The sequence below is a fragment of the Eurytemora carolleeae genome, unplaced genomic scaffold (genome assembly GCF_000591075.1).
Source record: "Eurytemora carolleeae unplaced genomic scaffold, Eaff_2.0 scaffold1447, whole genome shotgun sequence".
In the NCBI taxonomy this organism is placed as follows: Eukaryota; Metazoa; Arthropoda; class Copepoda; order Calanoida; family Temoridae; genus Eurytemora; species Eurytemora carolleeae.
Window position 1 is genome coordinate 1 of NW_019397605.1, and position 23897 is coordinate 23897.

At 31.2% G+C, this 23897-nt stretch overlaps 2 protein-coding genes across 2 annotated transcripts; one reads left to right on the forward strand and one right to left on the reverse strand.

The window, feature by feature from the left end:
* Nucleotides 1-216: 216 nt before the first annotated feature.
* On the reverse strand, nt 217-2800 carry LOC111715147 (uncharacterized). The gene is made up of 6 exons (XM_023490415.1): nt 2523-2800; nt 1889-1961; nt 1287-1414; nt 581-651; nt 436-488; nt 217-324 (listed from the first exon to the last, which is right to left on the reverse strand). Exons 1-6 carry the CDS (start codon nt 2627-2629, stop codon nt 217-219), a joined length of 540 nt encoding a protein of 179 aa, XP_023346183.1. The 5' UTR covers nt 2630-2800.
* Nucleotides 2801-6416: 3616 nt separating this feature from the next.
* Nucleotides 6417-16010, forward strand: LOC111715148 (kielin/chordin-like protein). Its single transcript, XM_023490416.1, has 10 exons — nt 6417-6619; nt 10398-10460; nt 11215-11269; nt 12119-12197; nt 12403-12495; nt 12721-12845; nt 13460-13549; nt 14017-14093; nt 14528-14601; nt 15614-16010. Exons 1-10 carry the CDS (start codon nt 6565-6567, stop codon nt 15692-15694), a joined length of 792 nt encoding a protein of 263 aa, XP_023346184.1. The 5' UTR covers nt 6417-6564; the 3' UTR covers nt 15695-16010.
* Nucleotides 16011-23897: the final 7887 nt, after the last annotated feature.

Consider the following 23897-nt stretch of genomic DNA (forward strand, 5'->3'; position numbering starts at 1 on the left):
AGGGAAATTTTCATCTTTCTAAACATCCCAACGAATGATTTTACAGGTTCTTTGTTTCTTCTTTGTTTTAAATGTAAACAGAAAGAACATGTTCACAATTTTAATAGAAGATGATGGGCGCAAAGCGCCTAAAAGCCCAGTAATTATAAATTGTAGGATTACAAATTAACGTTTCAATTTCAACCCCATTACACAAAAAGGGTAAAAATTAAAATATTACCTGTATGTTCTTGGAGCATAAAGTGGGAAGGTAAGATTAAAAAATCCTTTGTAAGAAGGAGAATACGCCATATTAGGAGAGAAGTATATTGCACTTGCATTTAACTAAAACGATTCATTCATACTTGAACTTTTTTTTCATGTGATCTTTAACTCTTGGCATTCTCTTCCTTTTCCCAACTTCAAAGAGTAAAGAAATTTAGAATAAATGAATTCCTTAGGATTTGCTGCAACATCTGCCACAGTAGAGAGATAATAATACATTAATCCTAGAAAAATAATCATAAGTAGTGCCCTTAATAAAAATAAAATCTATGTAAAAACGGAAATTTTAATTTCTAAAAAAGACAAAAATCTGTACCTGGGTCATGCGTATCATTTACTCCGGGTCTATTGAATCTTGTCTGAAGTGCGAATGAGAAGAAGAAAGCTCTATAAAAAATTCAGATAAATTCCTGTATATTCATATACATATATAAACAATATAGATGTGTATATATGTAAGGAATCATGTATATTTATATTTATCCTGAAGAATGCCTACATGAAACATAATGGCGATACAATAAAACTTCAAATCATGTTTTGAATACTTATTCTCTTATTTGTATATGTAAATATATCTCTATCTATGTATATGTATATTTATATATATATATATATATATATATACATTGCATATTCATATTCCTGATATACATTTCAGGAATATATAGTAAATATTTGGCTGTGACGCATTTGGACTATTAGATATTATTTTTATCAATTCAAAATTAACAAAAAATGTAAACAAAGGTTTGCAACTTCCCGGACGGCGGGTTTGTTCAATGAACTGTAGTATCAGTTCCAGATAGCCAAGATGATTTAATATAAATACTTTTTGATGTTGTAACAAAGCAAATAGTTTATCTAATCACTTATCAAGATACACTATAGCGCATTTGCTGTAATTCACCATCTCATGTTTATTAAAGTCATAACTTAGGTCTATAAGTCGTCTTTCTACTTTAGGGTTTACTCTTCTCACAGTAAAATATCATGATGATTTATAAAAAATTCAAAATCACCTAGAAAGTGCCATGTTGTGTAAATGAAGTAAAGCAGTTCTATTCGGGAACACGGGGTTAATATTAATCTCTTTGATGTCGGGAATATGGGAGACGGTGTCCTTGTGTAGATATAGATCTCCAACATGCTAAAGAGGCAACAGTTATTTTCATAATCATTTTAGCATAACATTATCTTAACAAAATCAAACTGGATACATCAAAAGTACATTAATTCCTTATATTTTATAAAATGTCAACTTCACCGTCACAAGACAAATTCTTGGATGATAGTTAACTCATTTAATTTTCCGGGTTATATGAGAAACTAGCTAAAGTGCCCCCACCGTTGCCCAAGTTAAAATTATTATTCATAGTTGCTTTCATCGTATACCTGCGATTGGTATTAAATCAAGATTTTAGCTGAAGTGCCCGGCGTTGTCCGTGGAATTATAAAAATTTCCAACATTTGTTTAGCCTACTCACTTTAAGGATACCAATGGACTAAAAAATGTCGTCCAATTTGGTCCAGATGTTTGGTCAGCTATATAATATATAATATATTATATATAAGATGAGCGAATTAGATTGATTCGTTGGAGTATTGTGTTAGACTTGGATACCTTTATTCCACAGTTCTCTTCTGTGACGGATTCCATTTTCATCCTCACTTCTTCAAATGGATCAACATAATCTCTGATCAATAATTCATTTAATAAGAAATGAAGTATTATTTAAGAATTGCCGTAACGGGGGGGGGNAGATAAGATAAGATAAGATAAGATAAGATAAGATAAGATAAGATAAGATAAGATAAGATAAGATAAGATAAGATAAGATAAGATAAGATAAGATAAGATAAGATAAGATAAGATAAGATAAGATAAGATAAGATAAGATAAGATAAGATAAGATAAGATAAGATAAGATAAGATAAGATAAGATAAGATAAGATAAGATAAGATAAGATAAGATAAGATAAGATAAGATAAGATAAGATAAGATAAGATAAGATAAGATAAGATAAAAATCTGCAACTATTTATTTTATATATTGTTTACCCTATGTATGTATTATGGCAATTATGTGGAGATTATATTTTATATAAGAGACGATAAATTAGGTTTTTATCTATCTCTCTTTGGAGACGACATTTTCCGTACATTGGACCGCATCGAGAGTAACCCAGCTTATTCAACCTTGACAAGACAATTAAGAAGATAGGGGATTATGTGAACAAAATAAATAAATTATTTCCTAAGAAAGAAGCTCTCTCTATCATCAGCTTCGATGCGCGCGCTGACAAACAGCAAAAGCGCACTCAAAGGTAAAACAACCAGCCAGGTTCGATAAAGAGTTCTCATTTTTGAATCGAAGATTTCACTTTGCTCCAATAACTTTATTCCATGTCTTTTTCACTTTTCAAGCTGTAACCAGCATAATTGTTCAGAATTTCAGTGTGAGTCCTACACCGCCAACCGCCTAAACAAACCATGAAAACAGGTAATTATGTGTCTACCTGCATTAGTATCTATCTGTCTACCTTTCAAACATCTCTCTATACCTGGCTGCTTTTGTTGGGCTCCAGGCAATTGGCCTAATACCTGTTTTCAAACCCCCCCCCCCCCTCCCACGCCCAACGGCTGCTCGTACCACCCTTAATTCTTGGTTTACCTGCCGTAAATATCGGGGAATAGATAATCAGAAAAAGTAAACATGATCTATCGTAGGATAATTACAAAATATTAGATGTAAGTCTTTAAGATTAGAGCCACTGAATATATAAATAAATGGATTAACCATTTATTTATATATTTAGTAGTAATTACTTTAGTATAGTTCAAATGAATACATATTACATGCGCACCTTAAATCATGGAACAATATATATATATATATATATATACATATAATTAAATATAATATATAATAAAATATAATAATTATATATAATATAATATAATATATAATATAATATATGATAATTTAAGGCAAGAAATATATATATATACATATTTCTTGCCTTAAATTATTCAAAACATTCTATATTCATATGATGAATAAATAATAAAGATACGTTTTTATCATTTAATTCATAAATTTTTCACATAGTTAAATCCTTATCTTTAGAGTGGTCCTGGATGTCACACATCAATTAATTTATTGGTATATTTAAAATGTGAAACTTGCTTGATAATATGTTAAACGCCTGGGCAGTCTTAAATTTGAGGATTGTTTAATACAGAGTGTCCCAAAAAACATGTGAATTCAGTGACGAATTCGATATCGTCTTTTCAAATAATTCTTTGATTTAGTATAGTGATACCTACTGAGAAAGCTGTAATCTGTAAGAGTTTCGTCTGCTATGTTTACATTTTGTTTGTTTATGTTTTGACTGCATACGGTTGTACTTAGTAAAACAAGAAAATTACAGTATACAAACAAAGTAAACTTGTCCGTATTCACTGTTCATCTTGCGGAGACATTATAGACACATCTTTACGGTCTTTTACCCTTTTCATTAAATAAACTCTAGCAGACATAATAATATTATGGTTTTTGAAATTAGGTATTACAATGCTAATTCATAACATAGACGATATCGAATTCGTCACTGAATTCCCATGTTTTTTGGGACACCCTGTATCTAAATTAATTTTATCCCTTTAGGGTATGACCATCACAGGATATCGAATAGGAATTGAAATAATATGTTCATCTGTAACACAAACGTTCTGGCTTTCTAGATTAAAATTGCATTACATATTTTCAAAATGTGGGTTATTGAAGACGACCTTGAAACAAGTATATGTTTTTTAATGTAGCGGGGTCTGTAATACGTCATGTTTAATGTACAAGGTTACCGGGTGCATATAAGGGAGGGTCTATAGTACTCTTGCCCACTCTGGGATTTATGGGCAAAATTTAAAATCGGGTGTTGTAATACAGGGTGTCCCACGAAACATGACAGTATGCAAGACAACTTGAATATCGTCTTGATTTTTGATATAATTTGCTGCATTTATTTGTCAACCTAATGTTAGAAGTAAATTTCTAGAGATAATAATCACAAAATTCTCCTAGTCCTACCATTTCCAAAATGTGGTCTGCATTTTTTGGGCTTTCAATATTGCCCGAGATATGAACAATTTCGTTCAGATTTCGACAATTTTGCTTTTATTTAACAAAATTGAAATCTGAACCAAACTCTTTATATCTCAGGAAATATTGAAAGCACAAAAAACGCAGACCACTTTTTGGAAATGCCTGGGCTAGGAAAATTATGTGATAATTGTTTCAAGAATCGATCATACATGTTAAAGTAGATAGAAGACTAAATGTCACAAATAAATTCAAATATCAAAGACGACTTTCAAGTCGTCTTGCTATTGTCATGTTTCGTGGGACACCCTGTAGGTAAAAATATAGCTTGTCCCCATCTGCAAAAGGGTGTTTTCCCCCTTAAAAAGTAGTTGAAAGGCCATTTTTTGTCTTAACTAAGCCAGTTTTGACATACAAGGAACCTGGATGCAAGAAACGGACTAAACAAATTACGCACAATCGTCTCTGAAGTCTCAACTCATCCTTTGTGGGTGACCCTGTATGAAGTATACATCCTATTCTTGATATAATGATGTAAACAAAGATTGCTTACAACATTTTGTCTATTTTGTAAATGTCATGTTTATTATCAGTACTCCCCCTCTAACCCATATTGGATTTTTCGCCCCCACCTCAGAAAAGTGCTAGTTGCGCCCATGCTTTCAAGTATTGCAAAAGTATTGCATCATTTGTTTAACATTTTTTTATTTTGTACAAATTTAAAATATAAAAAAAAATATTTATGGTTTTCCAAGAAAAACACAAAAGTTTGATATCCACAGTGGGTTCCATGATTTCAGTAATAAGAAAAGAACGATAAACAGTAGTTCTAACGAATCCCAAACCAAAATCTGAGGCAAATTCAGGAAATTTGAAGCTTGTAAAACTAAGAAATGTATGCATTTAACTATTTTTCTATTTTTTTTTAAATTGTCTTAATTAACTATTTCCACAAGGTGTTAATGAAACTTTCTTTATTCGGGTTTAATTTTTTATAATTTTGGATATTTGTGATCGAAAGACTCCAAAAATGACGTCTGAAGCACCAAAATTATGGAAATTATGTCAATTTAAAATTCGATCCTTTTGTTTGAATGAGTTAAAAAATTTGTTATCTGTGTTTTTCATCCATATTATGTAATTTAGTTAAGGTCTCAAAGAAGAAAATTCTTTTTAAAAAATCTAAACCAAGGCCGGGAATTAAATGAATCGGAATTTTTATTAGAGATGGAAATTACTAGAGCTAGAGCTAAGAAATGAAAAATAGTGGACATTTCAAATAAGATACGATCAAAGTATAACAAGAAGGGCCAGAGTGAAGATCATTTATTTCAAGATTTTGTATCTTTTATGTATATTTAATATCTCTTATTTCATAAAATATACATTGTTGAACAGATCTTGTTTCTTTTACGTTTCAGAATATCTCGATATCAATAATCATCCAAGCCAAAATTTTAAATTTTTAAATGTTTTAACTTTCATATTTTTCATTGATGTTCATTGTTCGGTAATTTTATTCAGAATTCGAAAATATAAAAACCGAACCATGTATAAGAGTCGTTTTACCTTCAAGAACGTTATTTTTTAATACCCTTAATATAATACCTACCTACCTAACTAACTACCACCTATTACACCTATCCATCTCTCTATCTATCCCTCTAAATATTTAAATGTATCTACACAACAATCAATCTAGGCTCTAGCTAACAATTCGGGAATTCCCACCCGAATTTTGCTTGTCCCTTCCCTGCACTAGGTTTCCAGCGAAAAAGAAAAAAAGTTTTGCGAAAATTTAGCATTATTTTCGCGACAATTTCGCTTTATTTTTGCGAAATAGAAAATGCGAGAATTTCGCGAAAAAGCGCGAAAATTTTCAACAAAAAAGGGAAAATTTCGCGATTAAAATGGAATGTCTGCAAAAAACCCGAAAATTCCATGAAATATTTGCGAAATGCGACCGGAAATTTTAGCATTTTTCCGCGAAACGTTTCGTTCGCTGGAAACCCTACCTGCACCTGTGAAATATGTGAGCGCCTGAGCACTTGTTAGTCATACGTTTACTCCGTCGGAGAGTGTTTCACTGTTCCAAGTCCTTACTCTTCAGGATACAAAGGCTCTCTCTGCAAAGTGAGACTTTTCTTTGATTTGAATACGTTTAAAAGATTAAAAGATTTTGCGAGTATTTAAGAAAATGTTGGTAGGAATCCTGGTTACTTTACTCTTCCCAGGATTTATTTTGGCTCAAGGTAGGTTTTTATATTTATTTAAATCTTTAATGGTTTACAATCTAAATGTTTTTAAAACGTTATGTTAGGTACTTTTTTATAACACGAAATGTTTTTTTTTCAGCAGATGTATAAATACTAATTAGGATAGAATGAGAGGCCTTGGGATATTAAAAAAATTAAAACTAATTTCTCATCACATATGTTTAATAGTATCAAAGTATAAAACGCCTAGATGTATTATGTAGGATAAAACGCATGTAATTAATAATGTATTTTTATCATTTACTCAATCTATTTAATTCATCAACAAATGTTTAAGCACTTATTGTATTGTATGTAATATGCATATTATGCAATATGTATATTGTATAGTTGTCGTGAGACGTGAAACTTAATTTAGTACAAAAATATTTTTAAATAAAAACATGACAGTCGGTCCATGAAACATTGTGTATTAGGATGTTTATCTGTTTTTTGATTGAATAATAAATTGATTATATATAAATATATATGTACAATATGCCTCACATAAAAGTTGGACCAAATGGGCTGAAATTTGTTAAGGGAACACTGGGGGTGACGAAATCTATTTTTTGTTTTAGTTGTTCCAATTATTTTAGTTTCTTCTGCCAAACATAAACTAATTGTTTCCAAATTTACATTAAAGAAATTAAACTCAATGAGTCCGCCAGGTAGAAGTAATTGCATAAAAAACAACGTCTATTAAGCCCCAACAAATCAAGGAGACCTCGTTAACGCTACATGCACTCCAGTCCAGCTAGTTGTTGCAATTATTTTTGTTTCTTTGACCGAAATTCTGCCAAACATAAACTGATTATTTCCAAATTCACATTAAAGAAATTACACTCAATGAGTCCGCCTCTCAATCTAATTCTATAATATCATCCATTCAAAGTAATTTCTCCTAGATTAACCTATTTAACCTATAGGCTTTGTTTTCCATAGAAACTTGCATTTCCTTTTTCACTAATACATTGTAATTTTTATATAACAAACATTATGTTATGCTTTTCATATGTACGAATTAAGGTAGTTTAATGATAATCCAATCAACATTTCAATATCTATGCACATTAACATTATGGGATATTTAATGCGTGTGTTTATTTTCCAATATTTCCATCAGTATGTTCAAATATTTGTTTAAAGAGAGGAGGTGATGGGTCTTGGGCGTTTCTGTGTTTAAATTTACAAAGTTAACAAAGAGAAGGAGAAACAGGGAAATGACATTTCCGTCGAAAAATCAACAATGCATAACATATAATAACAAAACAGACAGTCATTAACAGTTCCAGCGAAGTTTACAGTAGATATAATAAGCTTAACAGCTGCTTGCAATGAAATTCTAATTTAAGTATAGGGTGCTTAAATAATAACAACTCAAAATTTACAAAAGTCTTAGAGTTGAAAAGAACAAGAAGACTAATTGGTAACCTAAATATCTTCAACCCATCTTAAAAAGACAGACAGAGAACAAAAAATTACTATTCACAGGGTTGCTCGATCTATGACATTACTAATTTCTGGCACCAATACTTTTTGAAAAAGAAAAACCCTTCACCCAATCAACTCCATGAGGTTGTATATATATATTTTTAAAAGAATTGTAGACTTCAAAAAGGAATGCGAATAAATGTACAAACAATAACATGAACATGAGTATACATTTCTAATTAAACTGTTGCATATTTTAAATAAGTCTTGACTTAAATAACTCCCTGGAAAGATTTAGGGCACAACAATGAGAGGATATGCTAGATAAATTCTGTCATTCAATCCGCCCTGATAAAGGAACTTTTGTGGGGATATTATAAATCTTGAACACTTGATTTCGATATCCAATTTATATGGGTACTTTTAAATTTGAGGAATTAAATTTATCCGTGGATCTGTATAAGATGGAGAATGGGGATCAATGTTTGTTTCCGATATACTCAACACACATTCTGACTTCTGAGTTGAAACTTTATAATTGGATACCCTTATCCTGATCATCCAATCTAAATATCAACAGAGCTGGGAACTTTTGAATGGTGGATATCGGGATTAAGGCTTAATCCACTCTTTTTCTTAATCTCCAGATTAACATAATCTTGCAAGATTATCTTAAAAGAGTATGAAAAACGATAAAATTCAAATTAATATTTAATCATCTGAGAAACTGTAGCAGCCAATCAGAGAAAAGCGGGCAACCAATGAGAGAACAGAAATATTCTCATTGGAGAAAACAATCAACGGATATCCAAGGAGAGAGAAAAAGAGTGGATTAAGGACTAAAATGAAAAGTTTCCACAGTGGATATTCGGATCAAGAAGTCAGGATTAAAGTTTATCCATTCTAAAGTTTTCAGCTCTGTAGAAACTTTTAATTTTTCTTAATCTGCTCTTTAACTGGATATCACATTTTCTACTTTATGTAATAAAGACACGTTAGATTACACATACAGATATGATGATACATCGATTGGACTAATATCCTGTAATATATTCTTTATCAATGTGTAATGTAATCTATGTTATCCATGCTAGTAATATATATCTTAGTTATCTGTATCTGTATGTTGACCCTGCCGGGCTAGCCGGTCAGTTTTGTTCACCTGTATATAAAATAAATTAGTTCAATACGATTTTTCGTTTAATACGGACGTATACATAGCCTTGAGTTTTGGCTAAGGATAGAGAGTCTTGAGTTTTGGCTAGAGTTAGAGTCAGTTAGATTCTAATTAGACTTTGAGTATAGTTATCTCGGATCTAGATTGCTTAAAATCGGACTGAACTAAAGTAAGCAGTTCACAAGCCTGCTTTTTAGATTTATTTAGACAAATATAAATTTAATCATGCTAATTTAATAAACACATTGAGGACATATAGTCCTTAAGAACGTTAGTCTTAATAAACATTAATCCAAATTTTAAATGTGCATCTCTAATCCCTAAAAGTTGATTTAAAGACTAGATTAGTCTTGAGATTAGCAAAAAGAGAGGATCTCGATATCCACCATTCTAAAGTTTTCAGCTCTGGATAAATTGTAAAGATAAAGATTTGAGCAGGAATTTACTCGCATTCATTACTTCAGATCGGTTCACCGACAAAGGGTCAAACAACAAAGGGTAAAACGACACTGGGTCAAACGAAAAAGGGTCAAAAGCGCGACAAAGGGTAAAACGACATAGGGTCAAAAAAAGCGACATAGGGGCAAATTATCTTTAAATTTTCACATCTGTTACAGTTAGTATTTATTTATTATTATTTAGGGTTAGGTTAGATTAAGACACTTTCTGGGCCGAGCGCTGTGGCTAGGACAGGCTAGGGGGCCGAGCGCTGCGGCCACGGGTTAGGTTAGTTAAGAGACTTTCTGGGCCTAGCGCTGTGGCTAGGACAGGCTAGGGGGGCCGAGCGCTGCGGCCACATGGTCAATTATATCCATGTCTAACATATAAGATCCATGTACAAAATTGATAGAGGGGTTGTGAGTTTCCTATGATTCAAATCAAAAATTTTTTAATCATTTTGACATTTTGTCATTTGACCCTTTGTCGCACTTTTGACCCTTTGTCGTTTGACCCTTTTTTGTTTGACCCTTTGTCGTTTGACCCTTTGTCGTAATATAGAAACATGTCAACTTGAAAAACTTTTAACCTCTAACTGCAATCTCCAATATTTTTTTCTTTTATAATTTTACTGTCATTACTATTATTATTATTATGTATATTTTTATTATAATTATTATAATGTTTTCCTAAATTATTTGTTTTACCTAAAAATGAAATATTTAGATTATATAGATGACTGCATAGACGTCGCCGGGGCTAAGCATAAACTCTCAGAGTCTTATATAGGTGAAACTGTTGCTGGTTTAATTTTGTAAATCCTTCTTAAATTGTTTCATGGTCTCTACTTTTTCTTTCTTTTTAGTAAAATGTTATTCTCTAACGACCTCATCAATTTGACCTTTCTTGTCCTTCTCACCAAATTAAATTTGTCTAACCCTCTTTGTCTTTGTTCTATCTTGAAAGCGCGTCAAAATGTGACAAAACAGGTCAGCCGATCATCGAAACTGTAGAGGTTTTTTCTCTTTCAGCACAAATTAAGATTCGGGAAATATCCTTGTGGGAAATCATCATTTGAAAAAATTACTCCGAAAAAGGTGTATTTGGAAAGATTTTAAAGAGTCGACAGGTGATAAAACTACGTGGATGTGTGAATTTTCGGACATAAGTTCTTTTATATCTTCTCCACCCTAATTAGTGAGCGTCCTTCCTTATCCGAGCGTTGCTCCCTAACATATCTCATCTTTTATCTTTTCCGCATTTACGTCAAATTAGCTAACTCAGATTTTTGCACAAACTCAGACTTAAAATTCCTATATCTTTACAACTCGAAGTATGAATTGTTTTAGCTAAGTTTGAAATATTAAAGGTTTAATCCATCAAGTTGCCAAAATATATGGATTAGCAAATTTAATTCGTAGCAACAACTTAGTTCATTGAGCTTCTCCTTCTGTCTAGTTCAGTGTGTTCTATTGGCATTTTAACCGACTTCACAACCTTATCTCCGCTATTTTGATTTTGCTTTTTTACATTTATTCCATAGGTCCAGATGGATGCAACAAGTGTAAATGTATGCCTTTTGGTAGCGGGTGTACCAAGTAAGATATATTTTTAAAAATGTTATTTTAATTCTGTCGATGACAATGAAGTTGCAGTTGCATTTTTTTTACTTTCATACACTCCCTGAGAACTAAAATGCCCCACTTATGGCACAAAAATAGGAGAAGCTAAAACAAGCGCTTTAAAGTGCTCGTTGTTTAAAATGATATCCCAGAAGATTTTGAGGGTATAATAATATTATTATTATTATTATTATTATTATTTATTAAATCTCAAGACTAGAAACCTTCAATGTGTCAACTGTTTATTGCGCCACTGTGGTATTTAGGATTTCAAATGTTTTCCAGATTCATTTGAATCCGTAAAGTCCGCCGTCGCCGTACGGAACCATTCTGGAAGCTGTTAATAATAGAAATCATTAACAATTTCAGAAATCATGAGCGGAAACTTTCTTTACCAACCTTTTAATACATCTAACCCCCTAAATTCTTCACAGAATTAGGTGTAACATGTTTAAATAAAGTTTACGGTACGATTATTCCTCATGAAATAGATCCGGAAAAATCGTTTTGCAAACATGTTTTTCAGCAAATCACATCTAGCTCTGTAAAGTATCTATGAGGTCGATTTTTACTAAATTGATATGTTAAGTTCGGTTCCATTCTTAATTTCCTCAAAGATTTTTTCTTGTAAATCTTTTGCCTTATCCAATGTTTGTTGTATTTTAGTTGTACATTTCTCGTTGGCTTTTTTATTTAAAGTTGAGTTTCCATTATTTTCTAGAGTTCTTCATAGTTTTTGATATTTGCTTAGATTTCCTGATGATGCTAGTGATGAATTTTATGTAAATCCATCATTCCTGAAAAATCATGATTTGTTTACCCTAGAAAGTTCTGCGACCCAACTGTTGATAAGGTTGAGGCTGAGGCTAACTTGTGCATTGATAACAATGGCAACATCCACGAGGTAATTTATTATGAATAACAAAAAATTGTGAAATGTACGACAATTCAAAGAAAGAGTAAAAATGTTGTCCAAGTACTCAAAACGCAGCTAAAGATTGAGAACCGTCATATACATACTCTGTTTGCTTTGATAGTTGCTTGTAATAAAATTACCTTTATTTTTTAGAACGTTTCAATTATTTCTTATTAATGTTATTTTATTTTAGCCTGGAGATTCATATACACATGTTGATGGATGCAACACTTGTGTGTGCAAAGAATATGGTGGAAGATGCACGCGAAAACTTTGCTTGCAAGAAGTATAAGATAATTTTTTTTAATCTACTAAATCCCATTTAGAAATTTATTTGTAATTTTTATTTTATTGGAGGAGCCAAATTATCAATTTTAGAAAAATCAATGTTGGTCAAACTTATCATTTTATTTGAAAATGATTCAAAAATCAAAATATCAAAAAAAGGTGTATTTTTTGAATGAAAATCAAAAACTTGTGATACTGTATTTATACAAAGATATTATTGTAGTCTCGGGAGTTCCTTTCTGTGTGCAATGATACAATTGGAAATATTAAATTTTCTGAAGAAAGCTGGTTATCAGCTGATGGATGTAACAAGTGTGCATGTGGACCACTCGGGATAATTTGCACTAAGTAAACCTTTCTTCTTCTATGTATATTAAAAAGTATTCTGCAATTTTGATTTAATATTAATTTGTTCTCGTGCAGGCACATAAACATGTTAAATTTTATACAACCTTTTCACACATACAGTTTTAATTTTAGAGTTACTCTCAATATGTGTATAACAGAACTTATTACTCGCCAAAAACTTTATTTTTATATCTCTGCAACCTTGATGACGTAGATCTTTAAAACTTTAAACTTTGACATGTTGTGCTTTAGAATTCATATGTTCATATACGGAATCTGATCAACATCAGGTGGCGAGTATTTACAGCCCTTTTCATCTCGTTCAGATTAATATTTTCAGATCTGATTCCAAAAAGCAATGCTATTTTACTAGCAACGAATTTAGGTTTACTTTTAATTAGCAGCTTCTTTTTGTTTCCATGGTTTTACTGTTAACCTATCTGTCTTCAAGCTTGTTTAGAAGCAAGAAATCGCCGTTTAATTACAGCTGGAAACCTATCTAAAAAAAATTGGCTTCCAAATGTGTTTAAAATCCGTTGTATTGTAACGTTATAAGTACTCTTACTAGCTAGTTAGTGCTTACCTGTATTAGTTATTATAACGTTATTTTGCAGAAAACTCTGCTTGCGCCATGACGGGGTCGAAAAAAAAGCAAAAACTGAACTTGGGGATATTGTTGACGAAACTGGCGACTCTCCTTGCAGGTTAAAATACAAATTGTATATGTATATTTTTGTTTTTAAATTTAAAAAGCAATAATGACTTGAAAATAAATTGATTATAATTTGAACATTTCAAATTTACATAAATGATGTATAAACATACATTTAAAACATTTCAACGTTGACAGAATTTTAGCTAATGAAGACAATAGAAAGGTAGTCCATATTAAAGAAACATATGTCTTATACTCGGTACAAAGCACATGTTTTGTTAAGACATTTTTGATTTGTTTATATTAAGAATTCATATAAATGTATTCTTAAAAAGATCTGAAACCAGGAATCCAAAGTAACGTAATCGCACGCCAAAAAATAGCAAAGTCCCGAAAAACAGAAAACTTGGATAGTAGTACAACAGGTTATCAGAATGTCCCAATAAACAAGTCAGTATATTCAAAGACGACTTTAAATAATTGTCAACCATTTTTTTAATAATCCTTATTACCCAGATTAAATGACGGAGTAACTAAATTCCCTGGAGATATTTGGCTAACTGAAGATAGTTGTAACGTCTGCACATGCACAGGTTTTTAATGTTGAAATTGGTAATTTCCAATTGCGAGTTTTACTTCACTCGGTACTTTATTAAAACAATGTATGGTATAAATAAATTTCCAGATACCAAATTTAATGAATTTGAGCTAGGTCGCTGAGCTACCTACCGCGCGCCGTGGAGTTTACATTTAAGAGATATGGACAAATTCATTATATCCGTCCCAGTTTTTATAAAGCAGAACGGTCCAATAGGTAACAAGCTCTTACCCAAAGTAGATGAGAATTTTGCCAATAACTTTATTTAAACGAAAGCTAAAAAGAAGGCCAAGGCGTGATACTCTTTAAAAGTTGACCTAGCCTTCATCGAAAAGATATTGATGCAACTTTTCACAGATGGTCTAGATCTCTTAACAACTTATATATACTAAACATAGACTTGGTGACTGAGTTGATTATTTGATTAAGGTATGAATGGGAAGATCGAGTGTACTAAAGAAGGATGCAGGGTTCGACTCTTGAGACTCACAGACCCTGACAAGGTATCCCTTGCGGTTTGATTTAAATTTTCATATTCTTATGTTCTTGTTCGTTTGTTCTAAATGTAAGTATTGCGAGTATCAAAAAGAGAACAAATCCATGAATAATATATATAAATAGTCATGAATGTAAATTTTACTTCTGTTATATATATATATATATATATATATATATATATATATAAGCTTTGTTTGAAAATTTGTGCAGATTTCAAGGCAAAGCTGGGTTTACAAGCTAGCATCTTTTAAAACCAAACTAAAAACATTTATTTTTATATAGAGATAAGAATATATAAATATATGTATATTAGCTAGGAAACCCAATTTTGCTTGGAAACTAAGTTTTCCCTATGAAAAAAATAGAGGTACTTCTGCTCAGCGGGTCCTGTTTATTTTTTTACTATATTTTATCCATACCGGAGAATTTACTCGGTAAGAACATATAGTGAACACTTTTTAAAACAAATATTTCAGAGTTAATGCGTCTAGAAGTATCTTAACAACTGTTTTTGCTAAACTTAATATTTGCTAAACTTACAGATGGTACTCCAATTGAAAATGACATTTTAAAAGGTCGTCTTTTATTTTTTATATGTTTTTTTTCTACACCATATCAATTATAAAACCGATATTTTTATAAAAAAAAATACATTTGTATTGCCAATATTTTTGCATTAAAAAAAATGTATTTTTTTATGCAAAAATATTCAGCCTCATTTGTTTCCTGTTCATTTTATACAATAACCTATTCTGAAGACATGTACGCGGTAGTTTTACATCAGACAAATATTTCTTATTCAAATGAAATGCAAAGAATGTATGATCATGTGGTAGGGCGGGCTGGGTCGATTCCTTCTCCTATATATTCCATACTCCTTGGTGGTATCTTACACAAGTACGACGACCTCAAAGGATTGTGATTTTCCCCTCCTTATAATTATAAAGAAGACCTAGTAGTTTAAACTTGTTTCTTATTCAAAATTTAAAATTAACTAATTTAAATGAATATTTTTAGGCTTATGGAAGTAAATCTTCAGTATTGAAAATTTCTTTTTTTCTGCAAGCAGCAATACTTTTCCTGGGTTACATATTTTAACTATCTATGTATAGTAATTAGTATTATGAGATTTTTATGTAAAAAAACTGCTTTGTTTTTGCTCTTAAGGAAACCCTGTATATAAAGGACAATACGACACGTTGTTATTTTGCAGTACAAAAGTTCGAGCCATTGCATGCAAGGTTTCTTCTGAAGGCAAAAACAAGGTTAACGAATGAAATTCCATTCTTTTTGGAAATGCTTGATGCTTTGACTAGTGAATATGAAATAAATATTAGCAAAAGAAAATGATGTCGTGTTTGACCTTAATTATTCTACGTTATCTAAAATAAATTGAAATAAAACAAGGATTTCTCGAGCGTTTTTTATTATACATCAGCTGTATAAAACGGTATTTACTTAAAACTCGTAAACTCGAAAAGTAATTGGTTAAAAAACGCTTTTGAATTGTTAACGCAGAAAATCAGAAACACGGTCTAAATCATGTTCATGTCATACAATAAAAGGAACGGTTATAAAGTTTCGGGAGACATAAGAGGATCAAGCTAACAGAGTTACGTCCCGTTATTCTAATCCCTCCCTCTTCCACTCTTTTGACCTCAATAGTCAATACCTTTATCCCCTTATAAAAAAAACCGACTCTCCTCATTTTAAAACCCCCAACCAAGTTCATAACCCCCCCCCCCAGTATTAAATCTTATTTAAAATTTAAATACACTGCAACTCATGTATTCTATGAATGAATTTTATTTTTTTGTACAGCAATTGTGCATTGAACACAGTACCCTTTACTTGAATAAAAATATATAATATGCTTATATTTTCTCAGGTTTATGGGTCTTACTATTTTAATCTTACTTAATATATAAAAACTAGCAAATATTCTCAGGATAGCAAAAATTTATAGTCTTTAAATATTTGTTGAAAAAAGTTTCATATTCATATCTATGAAAAGAAATTTTACTTTTATAAATGGTTGAGTCACTGCAAACAAGACATAAGAAGAAAATGTATGCGATATTCAAAAATGGCCGAAAATAATTGTGCGATTAACTTACCTCTACGGAAACATTATCGTTATTTTACCATATGCATATGAACGAAGAGAGCTTAATTATATGCAGCGATAACTATAAAACTCTGGAATAGTAAGACGACTTTGAGAATCAAGTTTTAACTTTAGAAAGTTCAATAACCATGAAACACAGCAATTGTGCAGTATAAACAGACCCATTTCACAAGTGCTTGATAAAACTTTTTGCTTTATAATACCATCAAATACACTTAATTAGTGTTATAATGTCGCTTTCCTATTTCATTGTTTTCTGGTTATTGATTTAATCATTTACGTTACGACACAGCCTAGCATTTTAGACGAACAATAATTTCTGGAAACAAATTAACTTTCTATTGACATAATAGTACATAAAAAGCAAACGAAGTGAAAAAATCTAGTCTAAAGTTTAAATTAAATTGGACGAATATTGTTCAATAGCATCTTATTTTCGTTAAATTAAGGTGCAATTTGCCAACATGTATGTATTGAAAACAGCACAATCTTATCTTACTTTCGTTATAAAAGATAAAAAAGAATATCTGTTTCATGGAGCGTTACAAGTGACCCGTAACATTTTCAATTTTATAACAATATTTTGTTTGAGAAAATTTGTCGGAGATATTCATGTCTAATTATATCCAAAAGTTTTCCACTTCAGTTTCTGTGTAGAAGTGACTAACCCGACTAGACCAGAGAGCGTTCTTTTCTTCTTAAAGAGCTACGTCTCGGCCCATTAAAAGAGCGCACCTCTTTCTTAAGCAAACCTCGTCTAAATGTTACGATTTCAACTCGTTTTTCGCCGCATCTCATATTTTGTCTGGGTATCAAAATTTCAGCCCTTTAGATATAGCCTGCTTAATATTTCATAATACTTTTTATATTTATATTTTTTGTTGTAAAGTTAGGCACTCCTCTAGGAACTTTCCGATCCGTGTATCCGAGTAAGATGAATTCTGATTGTATTATTGACAGAACCATTTTTACAGAGAAACCACTCTGAATGGTAATGTGGTACCGCCCCTTACTCTACAAAAGAGCACAATTTTTACGAATATATAAAAAAGTGAATGGATACGAGATGTGCATATTAAATTTAGCAAAATAAAACGTATTGGTACCTCACTTATTGAAGTCTTATCTCGATGTAATGTTCTTTTAAAAGTTCGATTAATCTAAACAGGATAATTTTTCGGACCTGTTTGTGAAGATCAGATTATTTGCATGAGAAGCGTTCTCCCGATAGTGTGGCAGCTTTGACGTCTGCACAGCATAAAGATATTCCAATTAGTCACGAACTTGATTCTTAGAAGCTATGAAAAAAAGCCTTCCGCTAATTACCCACCCTTTCCCTTATTCATTTTTACCCCCTCCTTACCTTATTCCTAATTTATCATCATTGTTTTGTTTAAAATGTGCACTTTACAGTGTACATCCATCTATTTATTTACAATTCTTATTCGCTTTATAATGGGCCAATCAATCAAAACAACCAATTCTGGTTAGGCGGGTACAAACTACATAGTGAATTGTGATTATTTATTTGTATTATCTCGTGCTTTGTAGTTGAATAAAATTATGAAATGAAATATGAAATGATTAGGTAGTTTTTAGATTTTATAAACTATGTAGTATTTGTCTATGAAATGTTTTATTGGTAAATCCAGAAAAAGAGTTTTAATGTTATGAAAGTAAATTTTAGATTTAATTAAAAATAATAAACTTGTTTTCTTCAAAATGTGTACGTTTTCAAATCAACCCAAAGTCAAGTTAAAATCTAACAAACTGTCTGCAAATTAATCTAATTAATGCAGGGTTTTTATTTCTTTTTTCAGCATAGAATCTTTATCTGTTTTGTTCGATTTCCAACATAGATAGAATGAGATAAGTTCATTACATAACTAATTTGGTACTCTGCTTTCTAAGTTATAATTCCTATAAACATTAACATTGTGTGTTTTTCTCCTATCTTTACTCAGGCTACCTTCATACTATTGTATGTATATATTCTATGAATGAAAAACATTTTTGTCTCTGGGTCTAAGAGATTACAAGGCAAAGTCATTTATCAATCCTAACCTAGAATAAACATTATGCAAACGCATTTTATGTTCTAACATTCCTATGTAGACATTTGATGGATAAAAAAATAGTAAAACAAAAGAAACCATTTTAAAGCATTGCTAAAACCAGCTGTCGATAATACATTTAAAAAATGTTGACTTTTTCTCCTAGACGAATTTGATAAAAAAGTTATGACAATAGAGATTCTAAATTCCTCATCACACCCAGAGGAAAAACTAACTTTGCCGACGTGAAAGGTATATAGATCGCTACTGTCAAATCCTACCTTTTTTGCTCGAGTTTTTGGATATATTATTGCATAACACACCAATTATGAAGCATTAAAAGTTATACACAAGACATTAACATTGAATTATGTGACAAAGGAAAAAAACAACAGTGCGAGAAAACCTCGACTCTTGGCACTAGCAGATGGGGTTCTTGGCACTAGCAGATGGGGTTCTTGGTCCTTTATTCGTCATGCATGTATTTAAAGAAGGGTTTATATATATATGCGTGTGATATTTATCACCTAAAAAAAACATGTCAATTTGTAAATCATACAGATATGGAACTTATCAAAGGAACAACGTTATCATTTAAAAGATATTTGCGTAATTTTACATGGTTCCGGCCTACACTACATCCGACCTACAACAGCTTATTAGCATAAAGCTTTTTTTTCGTTTATTCGATGGTCACTTTTTGGAGGTCACTCGTACATTCTATGGGTTGGATACTCAATATTTGTGGGTCGAAAGTACAATATGAATTTTTGTAGGTAGGATGCACTCATTTATTAACATTGTTAGCCAGTTCGAAGCCGGCCAGAGCAGTGCTTTTTATTTACAGTACTTGATATACTGAGGATGCTCAATGTTCTATAAAAAAGGAAGTAAAAGTTCAGTTCTCAGGTAGAAGAGTCATCCTTTCTTTTTTTTTAATACTTCAAATTGAAAAATAGAAAATAATAGTAATAAATTCTATTTGAAATGATGACAAAACGCCAAATAAAACTTTGTTATTTTTATTCTTTATTTGCGATCTAAAAAGGAGTCTACAATCCTGATCAAGAATCATGATAGTCAAGGAATGAGAGGGGGTGGCTAAATCAGCCCCCCCCCCATTTGCGACTCTAAGTATCGTAGAACAAAAGTTTTAAATCGATATTTATTTATATTTTTATTTATTTATCTGGGCAACGAGTATCCAGTTTTCGATAACAAATTTCAAAAATTAATACTTGAATTAAACAAATGTTCATCTTGCACCCACAGATAGAAAATAAGAAATTGATTAAAAACTGTCTTGAGATTGAATGAATGCCAAAATTGACAATTATTTGGCTCGTGTTTATTTCTCTATAAGCAGGTGTTTGGAAATATGTACAATCGTGATGTTTAGAGCCAAGAAATATATAGAACCACCAATTCAAATACGTCGAATCTGTTTGTTGCAGTGGAAAGAGATCAAAACAAAGAATTCAAGGGAAAGACATTATATTTGTGGGGGACAAAGGGAATAAGAGGATATTGCTGTCGTAGTGGTTTTAATAATTATAAAAAGCAAGAATACGTGTGGTCAGGGACGTATTCAGGAATTTGTCCAGGGGGGGGGGCTTAAATTTTTTTCTCTTTCCAGGGGGGGGCTCAGCACCCGTTGGGGCCTGAAAACCCCTGAAATCAACAGATTTCACTGGTCCATGGGGGGGGGGCTTAGCCCCCATAGTACCCCCTGAATACCCCTCTGTGTGGTAAAAGATTATATATATTCATAACGTGAATTAAGATGATATGTTGAACAATTCATTAGAAGCAAAGGAAAAATGACATTAAAAGAAACTTAATTTTTAGTTAAGTGACTGATAATTTTAAGATCTTTTTAGAAAATTGAACCTTGGGAGGAAAAATGTAAACCTTGGGAGGAGGCCAAGGAATAAAAACTTGGAAGGAACGTATCAAATTTTAGAGGGAAATTCCACAAACCTAAGAGAAAAAAAATATTCTTAACTTGAAATCTCGCTAAATGTCACAACGTTTTTCATATAATATTTTTAATATCATATTTAAATGATTTATTTGTATCTGCACAAACTTTATTAACTAGTGTTTTATTGGAAGTTAACTGCCAGGAACACACGTTTAAGCAAACAGTAAACATTTATCAAAGATTTGATCCTTTCCCTTCAGAAATTATGGGAGAACTGGGTTTGTTTACATAGCTCATAGAGTACACACATAGTGCACACTTTTCATTTACTTGATTTGGACGTTCCTCTTTATAGTTTCTTTATCATTTGGGGAGGTTTGAATATTAGGTTTGAGGTGTACTGTTTTAAATTGATACACTTTATTTAATTTATGTAACCATTGAATTGTTTGCTTTGTTTATTGAGTAAGAATATTTCTGTCATTGAGTGCCTAATTTTACTTTATCTAGTTAAGTAGATATGTACGTTTGTTAATTTATTTCTATATATTGTGATAAATCATGATTTCTGATGATTCCAGATTATTGAGATTGCCAATCCTTAGGCTCAACATTTCTTATACAAAACCTTGGCATCCTCTACAATAGCAGACAAACACATGCAAACAGACTCAAATACACAACCGTCTTCCACCATACTCCTTATAAATAACTATATTTTTTTCAATGCAAGTTGGGTTTTAAAGGTTTTTGAAATACTTGCATTAGAATTCAAATGTTTTTAATGTCTCATTATCAAGATTTATTTCATTTAATGAAATGAACGGAACACTTTAATAATCCAACATTTACAGTAGAAATCTTTACAAATTTAGCCTAAATTGAAATTTGGGAAAATGTACAATAAGGAATGAACATCCAAAGGTTTCAATCTCTCATGTAAAAATCGATATGAACTTAGCTAATTATTTCTTTAAAACAAATAAAATAACAAAAGTTTCCTCTTTTTAATGTAAGATGAGATAAGTGAATGTGAAAAACTAGCCCATGCAAAAAGAAGTCAAATTTCGAATTAGTTACCAAAGTTGAAAAAAGCAGGAGTTAGTTGAACTATGTAACACTTGGTTGAACCACTTTCTGTCGATCCAAGTCTCAGAGAAGCGGTTTAATTTAGTCTACTTGATTCAAACTACCTCTAAGCTTCGAATTTAGGTTCCAGGCCTCCACTTTTCCAAGGGGGGGGGGAGTCCCCATAGCCCCCCTCCCCAGCCTAAGTATGACTCCGGTTAGAAAAAATATTGTTTTGAGCAAAAGAAATTTCATATTCTAGCTCCTATCCGCTATCCCACACTTTCTAAATGATGAAATGGTCCCAAGATATCTAAGAAAACCTCGGAGCAAGATACGGAGTCTATCTTGTACTAGTTATTCCCGTCTCGCAGCAGAGTCTCAACTAACTGTAAGGAAACTTTACATATATACATATATTAGGAACATTAAAAAGTTCACGACTGTGAGGAAGGGAAGTTTAAAATTCATTAAACTCAAAAAAAGGCGCGCGTCGCCCAGTTGAACAAAACTACGAATTTTCTATATCATGGGTGTAATGATATAATGAAAAATAAACTTTTTAGGAAAACACATGAAAAGTTGTTTTAATTGCAGACTTTTAATTGATTAATTTCAACAAAAAGATGTGAAAAAATTGTAAAACTTCTTAAAAATATTCTCAGGCCGTTCACACAAAATAGGATAATTTTAGCTAAAAGCAAATTAGTAATGTGGCGAAACAATCAAATATTAGTTTTAAAAATAATAATTTAAACTTTAATGGGACACTATGTATTTTTGTTGCCAACATTTTTTTCATTCTTCTATAAGCTTTAATTTATAGATTTACAAATGCAAAATTTTCTCATGAATTGTTTTTGATTGTATTTGGTTTCATATCATTTATTGGAAATAGAATGTTTGATCTAAATTCGGCGGAAATATAAACTTCGATTCATGGATTTGAACTAAATACATTGAATTATTTAGATAATTTTCAGACTCTACGTATTATTGTAATTTCTGGTTATTACTATAATACATTTAAAATTCGGTATTGATGATAGTAAAAAAATAGGTGTCAATTTTTACTTTTTTGAAAATATATTTCGGTCCGGTATGACCCTCTTCAATTCTAACAATATAAATAACCATCAAAATCAATATCAAAAAATGTAAAAAATCATAAGAAAAAAAAACAAATATAACGAGGAACTAATGAAATAAAAAAGACTTTCTTTACATGGAATAATCGTTAACGTCTGGTTTTGTCAATGATTTCTGAGATATCTTCCGTTTACACCGTTAATAAAATTGAGATCATTGAAGAACAGAATCTTTTAGAAAGAGGAGGAAATACCGTCAATTGAACGTTCATTTATCAGCTACAATGTACAGATTTTTAACTTAAAAGGATTAATATTGTAATTTTTAAAAATGGCAAAAATATATTAATTCAAGGATTTATGCTAACAAGCGAAGATGTTAAAAAATGTGAAAGTTTTAGTCAAGGGGGATGATATGTTGTCAGCCTGTCGCGAGGGAGGGAACCCCCGGACGCCATGAGCCTCCCCTATGCAGACACGAGCCTCCCAAAATTGCTAGGCAGACCAAGCCTCCGCTTTGCAGAAATGAGCATGCGCAACACATCAAAATGTGCCTGTGTAATACAGGAGGTTTTTTAAAACTTGTGTTTTAAGTTTAAATAAAAGATTTTTTTGAAATTTTTTGACATAGTAGCAGAGGCTTTTCAAAGATGAGAAGTATTTATTATCATAAATGGTGCCTAATTATGACTATTAAAGTGGTATCTAAAACTTTAAACATTTTTTAAACAAAAAGAAAAATATTTAGATAAAAAATTTGAATTGAATTTCATTTCATCTTTTGTAATCTTTGATTTTAGCGATACCTTTTTTAGAAGTTCAAATTAAAACTTAAAAAATTTGTATTTATTATTTAAATCTTAACATTTTTCAACAAAGGTATTGTTTAAATCAAAGATTACAACAAAACAAACCAAGTTTACTTCAGAAATATTTCTCCAAATATCTTCCTTTCTGTGTAAGAAATGTTTAAAGTTTCAATATAAATCTTATAAACCACTTTATGAGTCCATATATGTTTCTAATCATGACAATCTAC